Source organism: Scyliorhinus canicula, chromosome 25, assembly GCF_902713615.1.
Source record: "Scyliorhinus canicula chromosome 25, sScyCan1.1, whole genome shotgun sequence".
Classification (NCBI taxonomy): Eukaryota; Metazoa; Chordata; class Chondrichthyes; order Carcharhiniformes; family Scyliorhinidae; genus Scyliorhinus; species Scyliorhinus canicula.
The window spans coordinates 8,195,147-8,211,389 of record NC_052170.1 but is presented as its reverse complement, the minus strand read 5'-3'; the positions used below and the strand labels follow the sequence as shown (position 1 = coordinate 8,211,389).

Here is a 16,243-nt window from a genome sequence, read left to right as displayed (position 1 = left end):
CAGGGTGTTTGGCGTAGTGTTCACAAAGACCACAGGATAGCTTGAACTTAACAAAGCTATGATTTTATTGACACTACTAAACTTGGATTCGACACGTAGTCCTTAAGAATAGACAATTGATCAATAACATCTAACTACACTCACCTATTGCTAATCTCACTACTGGTTTAAACTATGATCTAACCTCACTTGCACTATCTCTTCTTCCAACATTCTCTCGCCATCTCCTGCATGCACTCCTCCCCTAAGGTCTGGCAGCACTGCCTTATATAGTTGTACCGGCAGCTCCCTCTAGTGGCTACTCTCGACACTACATTAACCTTTGCAATGCTGATGATTGTGATAACACCACAGTTGTGTACTCGAAAAGGAATATGTTGCAGATTTATAGGGTATAGCAGGGGAGTCCAGACTAATCGAATCACTCGAACGGGCTGGCAGACACAGTGGGCCGAATGGGCTCCTACTTTCTAAAATTCAAAATTCCATATTGGACTCGAAATGTTTCTCTCTCCAAAGACGTGGCCAGACCGGCTGAGCTTTTCCAGCATTTTTTGTTCTCTTTTCGAATCTCCAGGTATTTTGCCTGTATGAAATTCTACGGATGCTTTTAAAATAGTTTATAAAATGCAAGGTTTTTTTTTCTTCAGAAATGCAAAAGGATGGGATGCTCCTAAATATCAAATTTAAGTCAACTATTGTTGCCGATTATTGAATTATTATTGCCCCTTGCGAGTCACCGCTGGTTAGAATCGCTGAATTGGTCATTGACCGAGAGAGCGGTGAAGGGAGCTGCCCTGTTAAAGCAATAGCGCCACCTGCTGAGTGAAAATGGGAACTGCTGCAAGCGTCAGCTGGAGATGGGGCTTTATTTAGATGGTCCCATGCCATCACTTTAAGGCTGAGATTGACACAAAGGCAGCGCTTTTCAACCTTTTGTCCCCGGGGCCCACTTCTCCCAACCGGCCGACCATTTTCGCTTACCTTTAATGCGACAGGTGCGCCTGCTTGGTCCTCATGCTCTCTTTTGCTTTGTCGTTCAATGTAACATTTCTGCTAAGGACCTCCGCTGATGATTTAAGTTCACGCTGCATCCTTTGAATAAAGAGGAGTGCCCTCAAACTCACATGTGGGCATGGGAGCAGGGTCTTTTGTTAAAATGGTGCGCATTCAGGACCCTGACCTTCCCGTTGCTTGCCATTTTAACAAAAGACCCTGCTCCCATGCCCACATGTCTGTTCTTGGCCTGCTGCAATGTTCCAGTGAAGCGCAACGCAAACTGGAGGAACAACATCTCATCTTCCGGTTAGGCATACAGCCTTCCGGCCTGAACATCGAATTCAACAACTTCAGATGATCAGCCCCACCTCGACCCATTTGTTTTCATTTCATTTTAACTGTCTTTTACCACTTCTTTCTTTCTTAATATACATTTAATTCCCCCCCCCCCCCCCAATCTTATGCACCTTTCTCCTCTTTGCTTCCCCTTCCCCTCCCCCCACACCTACAGTTCATCCTCTGATGTTAGTTTCCCTGCTGTTTAACCTTTCACATCATTTGTTCTCTCTGGGAACTGTCATTAACACTCTTTCCCCTTGGTATCTGGGCCATTAGCACCCAGTTTCCCTGGATTTCTGTGGCTATGACTCATCTTTCATTCTAACTCCATGGTATAAATATTTCCCACTTTCTCTGTCTTTTAACTTTGACAAGAGTCATCGGACTCGAAGCGTTAGCTCTTTTCTCTCCCTACAGATGCTGCCAGACTTGCTGAGATTTTCCAGCATTTTCCCTTTACTTTGTTTAAACCATTCCATCTCCAGTTCTTCACAGTCCTGTTGCCTGCTTACTCTTCCAGTCCTCTTCCTAATCAAAACTGCTCAGTGGTCAAGAATCACGGACTCCGCTTGACTGATTATTGTGTCGCTGTGGCCAATAGTTGTTCTCCAGGCCACACAAGGATGACCCCCCCTCCTCTCCAGCGAATCCCTGGGTCAGTTGGCCATCTCTAACAACCGGGCAGCATCTAGCTGTCAACACTCTTCCAGCGCTCTGACACTCACAGAATAGGTATAGAACAGGAGGCCATTCAGTCCATCGAGCCTGTGCTGGGCCTCTGCAAGGGCAATTCAGCTGGTCCCACTCCCTGGTTCTTGTCCTGTGCCCCCCCCCCCCTCCCATTTGCCTTTCTCCAGTTGCTTGTCCAATTTCCTCCTGAATGCCTCGATTGATCCCACCCTCCACCGCGCACTCTGACAGTGAATTCCAGATCCTAACCACATGCTGCGCGAAAATATTTTTCCTCTCGTTGCCTTTGGCTCTTTCCCCACTCGTCTTAAATCTGTGTCGCCTGGTCCTTGACCCTTGTTCTCCCCGTCTACTCTGTCCAGACCCCTGACTGTTGTGAAACATCTCCATCTCAACCTTCCCCTTCTCCGAGGGGAAAGACCTCGATTGTAGAACTATTCTCACCCTCGGGCGCTCATTCACTCACCTTCAGGCACCAAGGCAGACATTACATCAACTGACTTAAGCCAAAGTCTGAGGTCTAAGACGCTGGTTTAGTCTCCACAGAGGCGTGGGTTCGAATCCCACTGCTGCGGGAATTTCAATCTTGTCGGGACAGGGTTACAGGGGAACTGCTGGAAGTCACGATGTTTGTTTGGAAAGTCAGTACAGACACAAATGGCCAAAATGACCGTCTCTGCGCCTTATCAATTCTGTTTCTCGAAAGGAAATCAGAGACAGAGAGATTTGAGGACTCAGGCTTTAATGTGACGAAAAACATTCCCTTTGGGGTGAAACAATTCAACGCTTCACCCAAACCACCGACTCCAATGCAACAATTATTCTCTTTATTTTAGGCATCAGGCTTTACAAGATTCCTCTGTTTAATCGACAGACCTTCATAAAGTATTGGGACTGCTGGAGGATCACACAACGTGCATTAACAGGAAGAGAGTAAAGGTTACATCAAAGACTTTTCCCGCATAGAAACCGACCCCCCCCCCCCTCCACCCTCCGAAAATAAAGCGGCCACTTGTTAAAGTGACAGGATCATAGTCTCAGCCGGCAACGCAGGACTGCGAGCATTAACCCGACTTTGTGTGACGCGCACAGCACAGACAGTTCCGGGTTTACCGCTGTTGAAATGATTCCCCCCCCCCCTTCGCTGAAAGGTTCTGGGTTTACCCAGGTGGGCACCACACGTCTCAGGGCTGTCGGTAGTCCGAGTGAGACAAGATCTCGTACGCGGAACCGATGAATGGCACTTTGGTGAACCATCGGGAGAGGTTTGACAGACACGGGGCGGGATTCACCGTTCTCCGACGCCGATTTCGTAATCGGTGATCGAGCGGAGAATCCCTTTTGATGCCGAAATCGGGGAGCGGTGCCTGTTTGATGCAGGTTTCGTATGCTCCGCCCCCTCCGAAATAGCGTAATTGCTTAAGGCTCTCCCCTGATGCTCCGCCCCCGATGGGCTGCGTTCCCAACCGTGCGGTTGCCGTGTGGTCTCAGTGGTCGGGAACCCGGCGTTGCGGCTGTGGGCGGTGTCCAGCGCGGCCACAGTCGGGCGGGAGACGTTTTTGCCGAAAGGGACATGACATCGTTCCTTTAAAACGCAACCTTGACGTTGTTGCTCCACCCATTATTGCAAAGGGCAACTTCTTGGCGACTGAATGAAGCACGCACCACGTCAACCCCTCTCCTAACTAGGAATCATTTCACCTGAGAGCGAGTGCATTTCAGAGGTGCGGGTGGGGGTAAGGAAGGATACAGTGGAAGGCCAAAGCAATCCCTGAGAGTAAGACTTCAGTTTGCAAAGGAAAACAGACAGTCACTGTATTGCTGTCGCAGTGCGAGCCAGCAGCCACCAGATGGTGCTGTTGTCACACTCTGCAGTTGAATAGGTTGTTGGAGGCATGTCTGTGTCTCTGTAACCAATAACAGAGTGAAGACATAACAGTTCTGACAGTGAGACAACAAAGTTAAACCTCAGCAACAATCTTCTAATCATGGTTAGCACTGCTGCCTCACAGCTCCAGGGACCCGGGTTCAATTCCGGCCTCGGGTCACTGTCTGCGTGGGATTCTCACGTTCTCCCCGTGTCTCCGTGGGTTTCCTCCGGGTGCTCCGGTTTCCTCCCACAGTCCAAAGATGTGCAGGTTAGGTGGATTGGCCAGGCTAAACTGCCACTTAGTGTCCAAGGGTTAGGTGGGCTTACTGTTTAGGAGGATAGGTTGGAGGTGGGGTTTAAGTAGGATGCTCTTTCCAAGGGCCGGGTGCAGACTCGATGGGCCGAATGGGCTCATCCTGCACTGTAAATTCTATGATTCTATGACTGTGGAGTCTTTTGCACCCACTTCATAGAATCCCTACAGTGCGGAGCCCCTACTGTGCCATTCGGCCCACCGAATCTCTGAAAGAACACTCTACCTCGGCTCACCCCCACCCCATCCCAGTAACCCCACCTAACCCTTGGACACTAAGTGGCAATTTAGCACGGCCAATCCACCCAACCTGCACATCTTTGGACTGTGGGAGGAAACCGGAGCCCCCGGAGGAAACCCACGCAGACACGGGGAGAACGTGCAGACTCCGCACAGACAGTGACCCAGCGGAGAATCGAACCCGGGTCCCTGGCAATGTGGGGCAGCAGTGCTAACCACTGTGCTTATCTCCGCCCGCCCCCCCCCCCCCCCGCCCCCACCCAACCCCGGTGGTAAAATTACCCGGCCAAATGGGCCTCAGTTTCATGCCTCATCTGAAAGGGCGGCCCTCCAACAAGGTTGCACTCCCTGGGCCCTGGGCTGTAATGTCAGCATGGATTTTCCCGCATAAGCCTTTTGAGGGGGGGGGGGGGCTGGAACCCATAACCATTCAACAGAGGGGCAGGAGGGCGGCCCCCTGAGCACTGCCTGACACGTGGGCCGTTTGGTTATATCCCCTCCGTGGAGTGGGAGAGAGGAGAAGGGCTCAGTGTTCCCGAAACTCGGACGGGTGAAAAAGAAATCGGCTACGATTTCTGCACCACTGTCATCGGGAACCTACGTCTTCCTGGGCTGCCCGGTCTCGGGAATGCTGTATCCCGTGGCGAAGGGGACCATTCATTGGGCACCGAGGTCCAGATTCCGACCGGGCCACCGAGGACCAATTGGAATTGGCAGTCGGACAGTCTGAGGTCAGAGTTGTGTAGTCCACTTCCACTGAGCCATTCAGAAACATGGCATCAAATGGCTAAAAATCTATTTCAATTGGCCAGGGTGAGTGATTGATGGAAATTAATCCAACAACAACTGGAACTTGCATTTATATGGCACCTTTAACGTAGTAAAATGTCTCAGGCGCATTTATGAAATAATAATGTGACAGTGAAGTAGAGAAGGTTAGGTCAGGTGATCACAAGCTCGGTCAAAGAGGTAGGTTGTAAGGAGTGTCCTGAACATAGAGGCAGACACGTCTTAACGGAGGATGGACGGAGAAGGTTATGGAGGGAATTCCATAACACTGAACGACTAAGGCGGCTTGAGTTAAAATCGGGTTGCGGGGTGGGGTGGGGCCAGAATGGGACAAGTCCAGAGGTCACAGAGGATCTGGGCGGCACGACGGCACAGTGGTTGGCATTGCTGCCTCACAGTGCCAGGGACTTGGGTTCAATTCCGGCCTCGGGTGACTGTGCGGAGTCTGCACCCGTGTCTGCGTGGGTTTCCTCCGGGTGCTCCGGTTTCCTCCCACAGTCCAAAGATGTGCGGGCTAGGTGGATTGGCCACTTGGTGTCCAGGGATGTGCAGGTTAGGTTGTAGGATTACAGGGATAGGGTGGTGTGGATACAGGTAGAAATCTCATTCGAAGGATCATTCGAAGGATCGGTGCAGACTGTGAACCTGGTGTGAATTCGGACAATGGGCTTCAGGATCATCAAAAGGACAAAGAGGAAGTAATTTCCGAAGCAAATTCACAAGGATATAAAATTCCCTCCAAGGGACAACAGTGGGAGCAAGATTCATAAAAGCTGGTGACAATCAAGGTTTTTATGGAAAGGAATTAAATGACAAGCTCTTTCCGAGAGTTGGTGTCAATGGCCCATCTGTGCTATAAAATTGATCGTTCTATTAATAGCTGCTCTTTCCCCCCGTTGCCTCAAAGTTGAAGGAAAAATAAAACTCCAGGAGAACTCGGCACCTGAGGCGTATGTTCGCCAAGGGAAGGGACACATGCCGCACACAAGGCCCTGGCTTGTTAAGGCACTGCTTTAAGTCAATATTTAAGATGAGACAATGATTCAGATTCACAGCCCCAACTATCTCCTTAATGCAGTCAACTGAAGCACAAATAACCCTATTCCGATCATTCACACACACACTCACACATACACTCACACATACACTTACACACACACTCACACACACACTCACACATACACTCACACACACACTTTCACACATTCACACACTCACTCACACACACACTCACACACACTCACTCACACATATACTTACACACACTCACACATTCACACACTCACTCACACACACACTCACACACACACTCACACATTCACACTCACACACACTCACACATACACTCACACACACTTACACACACTCACTCACACACACACACATACACTCACACTCACACACACACACACACACACACACACTCACACATACACTCACTCACACACACACACTCACACACACACACACTCACACACACACACTCACACACACACACACTCACACATACACACTCACACACACACACACTCACACATACACTCACTCACACTCACACTCACACACACACTCACACACTCACACACACACTCACACATACACTCACACACACACATTCACACACACTCACACCACGTAGAATCATATGGAGGGGCCCGCAAGGCAGTGATGCCACCCACAGTGGATCAGCTCAAGGCATCTTCCTCCAGAAATAAAATCGAAACTTTCTTTTCCCTACATTTTGAATTACACGGAATCAAAGCAAAATTTTCTTTGTCGGTTCTGTCAAATGGGCGGGTTCGAAAAGAGCCTCTTCAGAATGGAACATTTTTAAAAATCCCGAGTTGTGCAAATTCCTCCCCTGCCCATTCCCCCCCCCCCTCCCCCTTCCCCCTCCCCTTTCCCCCTCCCCCATCAATCTTTCCCCTTACCCAGGGGAGCCCACGGGGTGGCGAGGCATTGTGAAGGAATGGTGCACAGCTACGGCCAACATCTACACTTATTTAGCTCTGGGACACCCCTCGGACATTTTAGTCCCCGTTGTCACCGGTCCCGTCATCGGACCTCTCCGTCGAGTCCTCGTCTCCCTCGGTTGTGTCATCGTCCTCCTCCTCCTCCTCCTCCAGGATATCCTCTTCGATGATGTCATCCACGTGGCACTCCATCAGGCTGCCCTGACTCAGGCAGGTGGCAATGGTGGATCCGGTGCTGTCGTGCTCCAGACTCGGGAACAGGACCTTGGGGAGCCCTTTGCGATGACGGCTGCGTGGGTGGACGCAATGGGTCCCGGGGATGTGGGGTTCTGGGGGCGTGGGAGGGTGGAAAAGACAATTTGTTCCTGAGTATTACACACACACAAAACCTGCATTTACATAGCTCCTTTTCAGACCACGGGATGTCCCAGCGCGCTTCACACCCGATGACGTATCGCCACCGCTGTGGGGAATCGGGGCAGTCAATTTGTGCACAGCAAGATCCCAATAACAGCAACGTGGTCATGGCCAGGTCATCCGGTTGCTTAACTATGTAGATTGGGGGGAATCAATTATCTCCAAGACACCAGTGTGGTAGTATGACTAGAGATATTACGGTAACTAGCAATGCCGAGACACCATTGGTGGAGAAGGCTCGCTGCTCATTGGCCCAATTGGTATGTAACACTAGTCACCCATTGGCTAGAGCTGTCAGGTAGCTCCGCCCAGTAAGGCGGGGTATAAGAGCCCGTGTGTTCCCCACAGCTCCCTTTCTGTACCTGAGCTGCTGGGGGAACATCTTGTGTATTAAAGCCTTCAGTTCGGACTATAACTTCGCTTCTGTGGTCAATTGATAAGTGCATCAACCAGGGAGAACTCAAAATAGCGCCACGGGATCTTTCATATCTGGGCAGCTGGGACCCTCATTCCCTCAATGGCGCCTCATAGCCGCGACCTGGCAAAACATTGGAGGTCAGTAGGCGGAACAGAAATTAGGGTAGCAGCATGTTGAAGTGATCATCCCTGGCACCTGAAGAGTGTGGGGCAGACTCCCTTACAAAGGGGTGGGGGGGGGGGGGGGGGATAGAGAGAGGGGGTAAGGCAGAGTGGGGGGGGGAAGGGAGCGCGGGAAGAAGGGGGAGCGAGGGAAGGGTGGGAAAGAGCTGAGGTTTCAGCTGGGATGGAGAACTCCCCATGGAATGTCATTCCTGGCTCTCTGGGCATACGGACACGTTGCCCTAACCCTTGGCCGAGCGATTGGCTGTCAGGGAAGGAGAATGGCGGGCATCGTTCCCAGACCTTCCCGACGTTGGATCAGCTGCCGGAACCTCTGACGCTCACGGGTGACCCCAGCACCAATGCTGGCTCGAGATGGAGGAGCAAACAGATGCCGTGGGGTTTAACTGCTGCCAGTCTGCAGGTGCGATTGACCCTGCCAACAAGGCTAAACTAACAAATTTTTAATTTTTTTTATTTTTAGGTTTCAGTAGTTGGGAAGTTAGTTCAGTGGGAATCGAGGCTAGGGCAGTTGAATGTTCCTCCTGCAGAATGTGGGAGGAAAGGGTCACCTCTAGTGTCCCTGCTGACTACATCTGCGGGAAGTGCATCCAACTCCAGCTCCTCGAGAGCTGCGTTAGGGACCTGGAGCTGGAGCTGGATGAACTTCGGATCATTCGGGAGGCGGAGGGGGTTATTGAGAGGAGTTATAGGGAGGTAGTCACACCTCAGGTAAAAGAAGAAGGTAGATGGGTTACCGTCCGGGGAGGGAGGGGGAACCGGCAGGCAGTGCAGGGATCCCCTGTGGTCATTCCCCTCATTAACAAGTATACCGTTTTGGATACTGTTGCGGGGGACGACTTACCAGGGGTAAGCAATGGGGCACAGGTCTCTGGCACAGAGTCTGTCCCTGTTGCTCAGAAGGGAAGGGAGAAGAGGAACAGAGCACTTGTCATTGGGGACTCCATAGTTAGAGGAACAGACAGGAGGTTCTGTGGGAACGAAAGAGACTCACGGTTGGTGTGTTGCCTCCCAGGTGCCAGGGTTCGTGATGTCTCTGATCGTGTTTTTGGGATCCTTAAGGGGGAGGGGGAGCAGCCCCAAGTCGTGGTCCACATAGGTACCAACGACATAGGTAGGAAGAGAGATGGGGATTTGAGACAGAAATTCAGGGAGCTAGGGTGGAAGCTGAGAGCTAGAACAAACAGAGTTGTTATCTCTGGGTTGTTACCCGTGCCACGTGCTAGCGAAGTGAGAAATAAGGAGAGAGAGGAGTTGAACACGTGGCTACAGGGATGGTGCAGGAGGGAGGGTTTTGGTTTCCTGGATAATTGGGGCTCATTCTGGGGTAGGTGGGACCTCTACAAACAGGATGGTCTTCACCTGAACCAGAGGGGTACCAATATCCTGGGTGGAAGATTTGCTAGTGCTCTTCGGGGGGGGTTTTAAACTAATTCAGCAGGGGGATGGGAACCTAAATTGTAGTCCCAGTGTACAGGATGTTGAGAGTAGTGAGGTCAGGGATAGGGTTAAAAGTTTGAAAGAGGGCACCGGCAAGCAGGACGCTGGTTTGAAGTGTGTCTACTTCAACGCCAGGCGCATCCGGAATAAGGTGGGTGAGCTTGCAGCATGGGTTGGTACCTGGGATCTCGATGTTGTGGCGATTTCGGAGACATGGGTTGAGCAGGGGCAGGAATGGTTGTTGCAGGTTCCAGGATTTAGATGTTTCTGTAAGAACAGAGAAGATGGTAAAAGAGGGGTGTGTGGCATTGTTAATCAAGGAAAGTATTACGGCGGTAAAAAGGACGTTTGAGGACTCGTCTACTGAGGTAGTATGGGCCGAGGTTAGGAACAAGAGAGGAGAGGTCACCCTGTTGGGAGTTGTCTATAGACCTCCGAATAGTTCCAGAGATGTAGAGGAAACGATTGCAAAGATGATTCTCAACAGGAGCGAGAGTAACAGGGTAGTTGTTATGGGGGACTTTAACTTTCCAAATATTGACTGGAAATATTATAGTTCGAGTACTATAGATGGGTCAGTTTTTGTGCAGTGTGTGCAGGAGGGTTTTCTGACACAGTATGTAGACAGGCCAACAAGGGGCGAGGCCACATTGGATTTGGTACTGGGTAATGAACCCGGCCAGGTGTTAGATTTAGATGTAGGTGAGCACTTTGGTGATAGTAATCACAATTCGGTTATGTTTACTTTAGCAATGGGCAGGGATAGGTATATACCGCAAGCCAAGAATTATAGCTGGGGGAAAGGCAATTATGATGCTATTCGGCAAGATTTAGGATGTATAGGATGGGGAAGGAAACTGCAGGGGATGGGTACAATCGAAATGTGGAGCTTTTTCAAGGAACAGCTACTGCGTGTCCTTGATAAGTATGTACCTGTCAGGCAGGGAGGAAGTTGTCGAGCAAGGGAACCGTGGTTTACTAAGGAAGTTGAAGCACTTGTCAAGAGGAAGAAGGCTTATGTTAGGATGAGACATGAAGGCTCAGTTAGGGCACTTGAGAGTTACAAGTTAGCCAGGAAGGACCTAAAGGGAGAGTTAAGAAGAGCGAAGAGAGGACACGAAAAGTCGTTGGTGGATAGGATCAAGGAAAACCCTAAGGCTTTCTATAGGTATATCAGGAACAAAAGAATGACTAGAGTACGATTAGGGCCAATCAAGGATAGTAGTGGAAAGTTGTGTGTGGAATCAGAGGAGATAGAGGAAGCGTTAAATGGATATTTTTCGTCAGTGTTTACACTGGAGAAAGACAATGTTGTTGAGGAGAATACTCAGGTTCAGTCGACCAGGCTAGATGGAATTGAGGTTCACAAGGAATTTTGGAAAGTTTAAAAATAGATAAGTCCCCTAGGCCAGATGGGATTTATCCTAGGATTCTCTGGGAAGCCAGGGAGGAGATTGCAGAGCCTTTGTCCTTGATCTTTATGTCGTCTTTGTCGACAGGAATAGTGCCGGAAGACTGGAGGATAGCAAATGTTGTCCCCTTGTTCAGGAAGGGGAGCAGAGACAACCCTGGTAATTATAGATCTGTGAGCCTTACTTCGGTTGTGGGTAAAATGTTGGAAAAGGTTATAAGAGATAGGGTTTATAATCATCTTGAAAAGAACAAGTTGCTTAGTGATAGTCAACACGGTTTTGTGAAGGGTAGGTCATGCCTCACAAACCTTATTGAGTTTTTTGAGAAGTGACCAAACAGGTAGATGAGGGTAAAGCGGTTGATGTGGTGTATATGGATTTCAGTAAGGCGTTTGATAAGGTTCCACACGGTAGGCTATTGCAGAAAATAAGGAAGTATGGGATTGAAGGTGATTTAGCGGTTTGGATCAGTAATTGGCTAGCTGAAAGAAGACAGAGGGTGGTGGTTGATGGCAAATGTTCATCCTGGAGTTCAGTTACTAGTGGTGTACCGCTAGGATCTGTTTTGGGGCCACTGCTGTTTGTCATTTTTATAAATGACCTGGAAGAGGGTGTAGAAGGATGGGTTAGTAAATTTGCAGATGACACGAAGGTCGGTGGAGTTGTGGATAGTGCTGAAGGATGTTATAGGATACAGAGGGACATAGATAAGCTGCAGAGCTGGGCTGAGAGGTGGCAGATGGAGTTTAATGCAGAAAAGTGTGAGGTGGTTCACTTTGGAAGGAGTAACAGGAATGCAGAGTACTGGGCTAATGGCAAGATTCTTGATAGTGTAGATGAACAGAGAGATCTCGGCATCCAGGTACATAAATCCCTGAAAGTTGCCACCCAGGTTAATAGGGCTGTTAAGAAGGCATATGGTGTGCTAGCCTTTATCAGTAGGGGGATTGAGTTTCGGAGCCACAAGGCCATGCTGCAATTGTACATAACTCTGATGCGGCCGCTCCTGGAGTACTGCGTGCAGTTCTGGTCACCATATTATAGGAAGGATGTGGAAGCATTGGAAAGGGTGCAGAGGAGATTTACTAGGATGTTGCCTGGTATGGAGGGAAGGTCTTACGAGGAAAGGCTCAGGGACTTGAGGTTGTTTTCGTTAGAGAGGAGAAGGCTGAGAGGTGACTTAATAGAGACATATAAGATAGTTAGATAGGGTGGACAGTGAGAGTCTCTTTCCTCGGATGGTGATGACCAACACGAGGGGACATTGCTTTAAATTGAGGGGTAGTAGATATAGGACAGATGTCAGAGGCAGTTTCTTTACTCAGAGAGTAGTAGGGGTGTGGAACGCCCTGCCTGCAACAGTAGTAGACTCGCCAACTTTAAGGGCATTTAAGTGGTCACTGGATAGACATATGGATGAAAATGGAATAATGTAGGTCAGATAGGCTTCAGATGGTTTCACAGGTCGGCGCAACATCGAGGGCCGAAGGGCCCGTACTGCGCTGTAATGTTCTATGTTCTATGTTCTAAGGTTCACAATCACCGTGTGGTTCTGGAGTAGCTGAGCAATCGGATAGTTTCTGCTGACTACTTTCGATCTCCAGTCTAGCTGTGTTCAGCCGAGTGGGAAAGATAACGGGCTCCGCCACGCGTTAAGGTGGTGGTGGTGGTGAGGGGGGGGGGGGGGGTGGGGGCATGGGCGGGGGGGGGGGGGGGAGAGCGGCCAATGGTGCCCATCCTCGAGGACTATTCAATGAGTTGACTTGACCCTGCTGAGGGTTGGGTTGAAGTGTGGTGCCCGCCCTTCCCTCGATGCAGACGAATGACTTTCTGGCCTTCACTGACAAGACTCACGCGCGACTGTCCGCTTACCGGAGACCCAGGGGATGGGGCCCTGGCAGAACCGGACTCCAGCGAGGAAGCAGGACACTGGGTGGGGGAAATGCCACAAACAAACAATAAGAGACGGAAGGAACCAGCTCATGAAGCTGGAGGGGGGGGGGGAGGAGCTGACCTTTACGGTTGTAGCAGTCTTCGGCGAAGCAGCTGTGAGGTCTCGGGGTGCGAGGACCCACTCCCTTTTTTGGCGGAAGGATACAAGTGGGGGTGACGCGGCCGCAGCAGAGGTAGCAAGGTGCTGGCAGGCCCATCTGTCCAAAACCCCTGCAAATAGAGGAGAAAGTGCAGTCAACAATGATGCAATCAGTCTGAAATAGTGTGTGGTGGTGGGGGGGGCGGGGGGGGGGGGGGATTTTCCGCCCCTTTTTTCGGCAGGCGGGAATGACGGAGGAGGGGGAGGGAATCAAGCAGAAGACCCGAAACCGCTTTCACGCTGTCGGGAAGTTGTCGGGAAGTTGTCTACGGAAACCCCCCCCCCTCCCACTCGATCGCCAGCGATGCAGTGTCGGGGGGGTGGGGGCGTCTTTGGGAGGGGGAGGTGGGGTCCATGTCCATGGTGGGAGGGGTGGGGCCCGTGGGGGGTTCTGTTGTGGGGGAATTCTGTGGTTGTGGGGACGAGGGGGTCTGTGGGGGGAGGGGGGGGGGAGGTAGAGTCCGTCCTTGGGGCGGGGGTTCTGTTGCGGGGGGATGGGGGGGGATTCCATGAGGGGGTTCCTTTTGTCTAGTCTTTATTGTTCTGACAGGGGGGTACAAATTCTGTCAAGGTTGCTGTCGTGGGTGGGCTCGGTGCGACCCACCGCCTTTATTTTATTTGTCTAAGTTGACACTTGGGCAATAAATGAGAAGATTCGGCCCATGGATGGATGGCCCAGATTCTCTGGGGTCAGTCAGTACGTCGTGGTTCACGTCTGGCCCCCACGTTATGGGACCTCCGTATGGATGAGCGATGGGACAGGGGCGGCAGACCATTCCGTCCGTGACGGGATCAGCTTTGCCTCAGAACGATACCCCGGATACTCAGGCCGCGGACCCTCCCCCCCCCCCCCCCCCCCCCCCCCCCACCTTACCCGAAGACGTTGCCACACTGCTGGCAGTGAAATTCAGCGTAGCCCCACACCTTGTCGCGGGGCACAGGGTCATACTTCTTCTTGCACCTCCGACACCGCGAGACCTGCAGAGAGAGAGCGAGAGAGAGACAAAGACAAGAGAACCCCCAGGTCAGCACCCTCAACCAGCAAGTGACAACCGGAGGGGGGGGGGGGAATCAGAGAGCGTTACAGCACAGAAAGAGGCCATTCAGCCCGTCCTGTCTGCGACTATCTATTCTAATCCCAGCACCCCTGCACTGGAACATCCCTCCCTGTTTTCCAAGACAATCCAAGAACACGAGGAATAGTAGCAGGAGTAGGCCACTCGGCCCGTCGAGCCTTCTCCCCCATTCAATAGGGGCTGGTTTAGCACACTGGGCTAAATCGCTGGCTTTTAAAGCAGACCAAGGCAGGCCAGCAGCACGGTTCGATTCCCGTACCAGCCTCCCCGGACAGGCGCCGGAATGTGGCGACTAGGGGCTTTTCACAGTAACTTAATTGAAGCCGACTCGTGACAATAAGCGATTTTCATTTTTTCATTTTTCATTTTCAATACGATCAGGGCTGATCTGTGGCTTCAACTTCATCCCCCACCCTCCCACAATCCCTCTCCCCATATCCCTTAATTTCCCGAGAGACCAAATATCTCTCTATCCCAGCCTTAAATATACTCAACGATGCAGAGAATTCCAAAGATTCGCACTCCTCTGAGTGAAGAAATTCCTCCTCAGGTTTTGTCGGAGACTCGCACTTTAATGTCCAACTGCAGGAGCTAGATTGATTCCTAGAGTTTACCGCTAACCACCACCCTCCCACCCCCAGCCATTTGCCCCACTCATTACTGCCCCCCCTCCACAGACTGGTGCCCAATCTTCCTCTAACCACCCCTCCCACCCCCACTCCCAAATAGTGACGCCCTCCACCAATTTCACCCGCCAATGTTAACTAACAAGAAGAAAAGGCTTTCAGGAGAACACTGGTCACTTGAATAAGATGTTCTCAAACCCCCTACGTAACCCCCCCCCCCCCCCCCCCCCCCCCCCACCCCTCCACACTCCGTGCCCCATCTTCCTCCGCTGATGAAGGGTTCGGCTCGCGAACATTGGCCATCGAGCTGGAACCCAGGGAGTGTGGGCAGGTTGACCATCCAGGAGGTGGGTGGGGGGGGGGGGGGGGGGGGGGATCACAGTCCCGATCGCTCTCATTGATCAATGCCCCCCCCCCCCCCCACCCCAGAGAGTTACTTCATGGCGATCAGAAACAAGAAACCTGGGTAATTTTATTCCTCCTCGCCACTCGCCACCCTCCACTGCGTCTCCAAAAGGGATACACACAGCAGCCCAATCACCATTCCTGTCGACGGTCAAAGTTCAAGGCTGAGACCGCCCCGGGTCGGCACGGGCCAGTATTCTGGCAGTCCATTCGCCCATTTGGTCGGAAGCCCATCGACTGGCACTTTATTGAGAACATCTCGGGAGATAGACAGCAGCCCCCCTTACCTGTTTTCTTTCAGGTACTCTCCTCCACCACCAGCTATCACACAGTGTGCAAGCAAACTGCTTCTCCTCCCACGGGATCAGTTTGGCATTAGCCTGATTGAACTGTTTCAGGTTCTGCTGGGTCAACCTCGATGCCACTTTCTGGGGATTAAATGGGGGAAAGGAGGAGGAAATATGAAAGGTTATATTTTAACTTCCCATTTCACAGGGTCCGCGATCGACCCTTGCCTTTTCTCCAGCCCTTTGCAACAGACCTGGAACCCCTGCAGTGGAGAAGGAGGCCATTCAGCCCATTGAGTCAGCACGGACCCTCCGTAAGAGCACCCCACCAAGGCTCAATCCCCTGACCTATCCCCGTAACCCCACCTAACCTGCACAACTTTGGACACCTAAGGGGCAATTTAGCACGGCCAATCCACCTAACCTGCACATCTTTGGACTGTGGGAGGAAACTGGAGCACCCGGAGGAAACCCACGCACACACGGGGAGAATGTGCAGACTCCGCACAGGCAGCGACCCGAGGCCGGAATCGAACCTGGGACCCTGGTGCTGTAAGGCGGCAGTGCTAACCACTGTGCCACCGTGCCGTCACCTTCCTGGTATATTCCCCGGTGAATTGTGCTGTGGAATTACACCAGTATTGCTCTCAGTTCCAGCAGGAGTACAACTGGCAA

At 51.4% G+C, this 16,243-nt stretch overlaps 1 protein-coding gene across 2 annotated transcripts in view; it reads right to left on the bottom strand.

The window, feature by feature from the left end:
• Positions 1 to 7,151: 7,151 nt before the first annotated feature.
• Positions 7,152 to 16,243, bottom strand: part of LOC119957253 (shiftless antiviral inhibitor of ribosomal frameshifting protein homolog) — a 31,643-nt gene continuing 22,551 nt past the window's right edge. For both annotated transcript variants that reach the window (XM_038785102.1, XM_038785101.1), the window contains exons 6-9: positions 15,569 to 15,709; positions 14,049 to 14,152; positions 13,097 to 13,245; positions 7,152 to 7,542 (exon numbers count right to left, since the gene is read on the bottom strand). In XM_038785102.1, the coding sequence (XP_038641030.1) occupies positions 7,271 to 7,542; positions 13,097 to 13,245; positions 14,049 to 14,152; positions 15,569 to 15,709 (666 nt within the window). In that variant the 3' untranslated portion in view covers positions 7,152 to 7,270. The remainder of the gene's footprint in view (positions 7,543 to 13,096; positions 13,246 to 14,048; positions 14,153 to 15,568; positions 15,710 to 16,243) is intronic.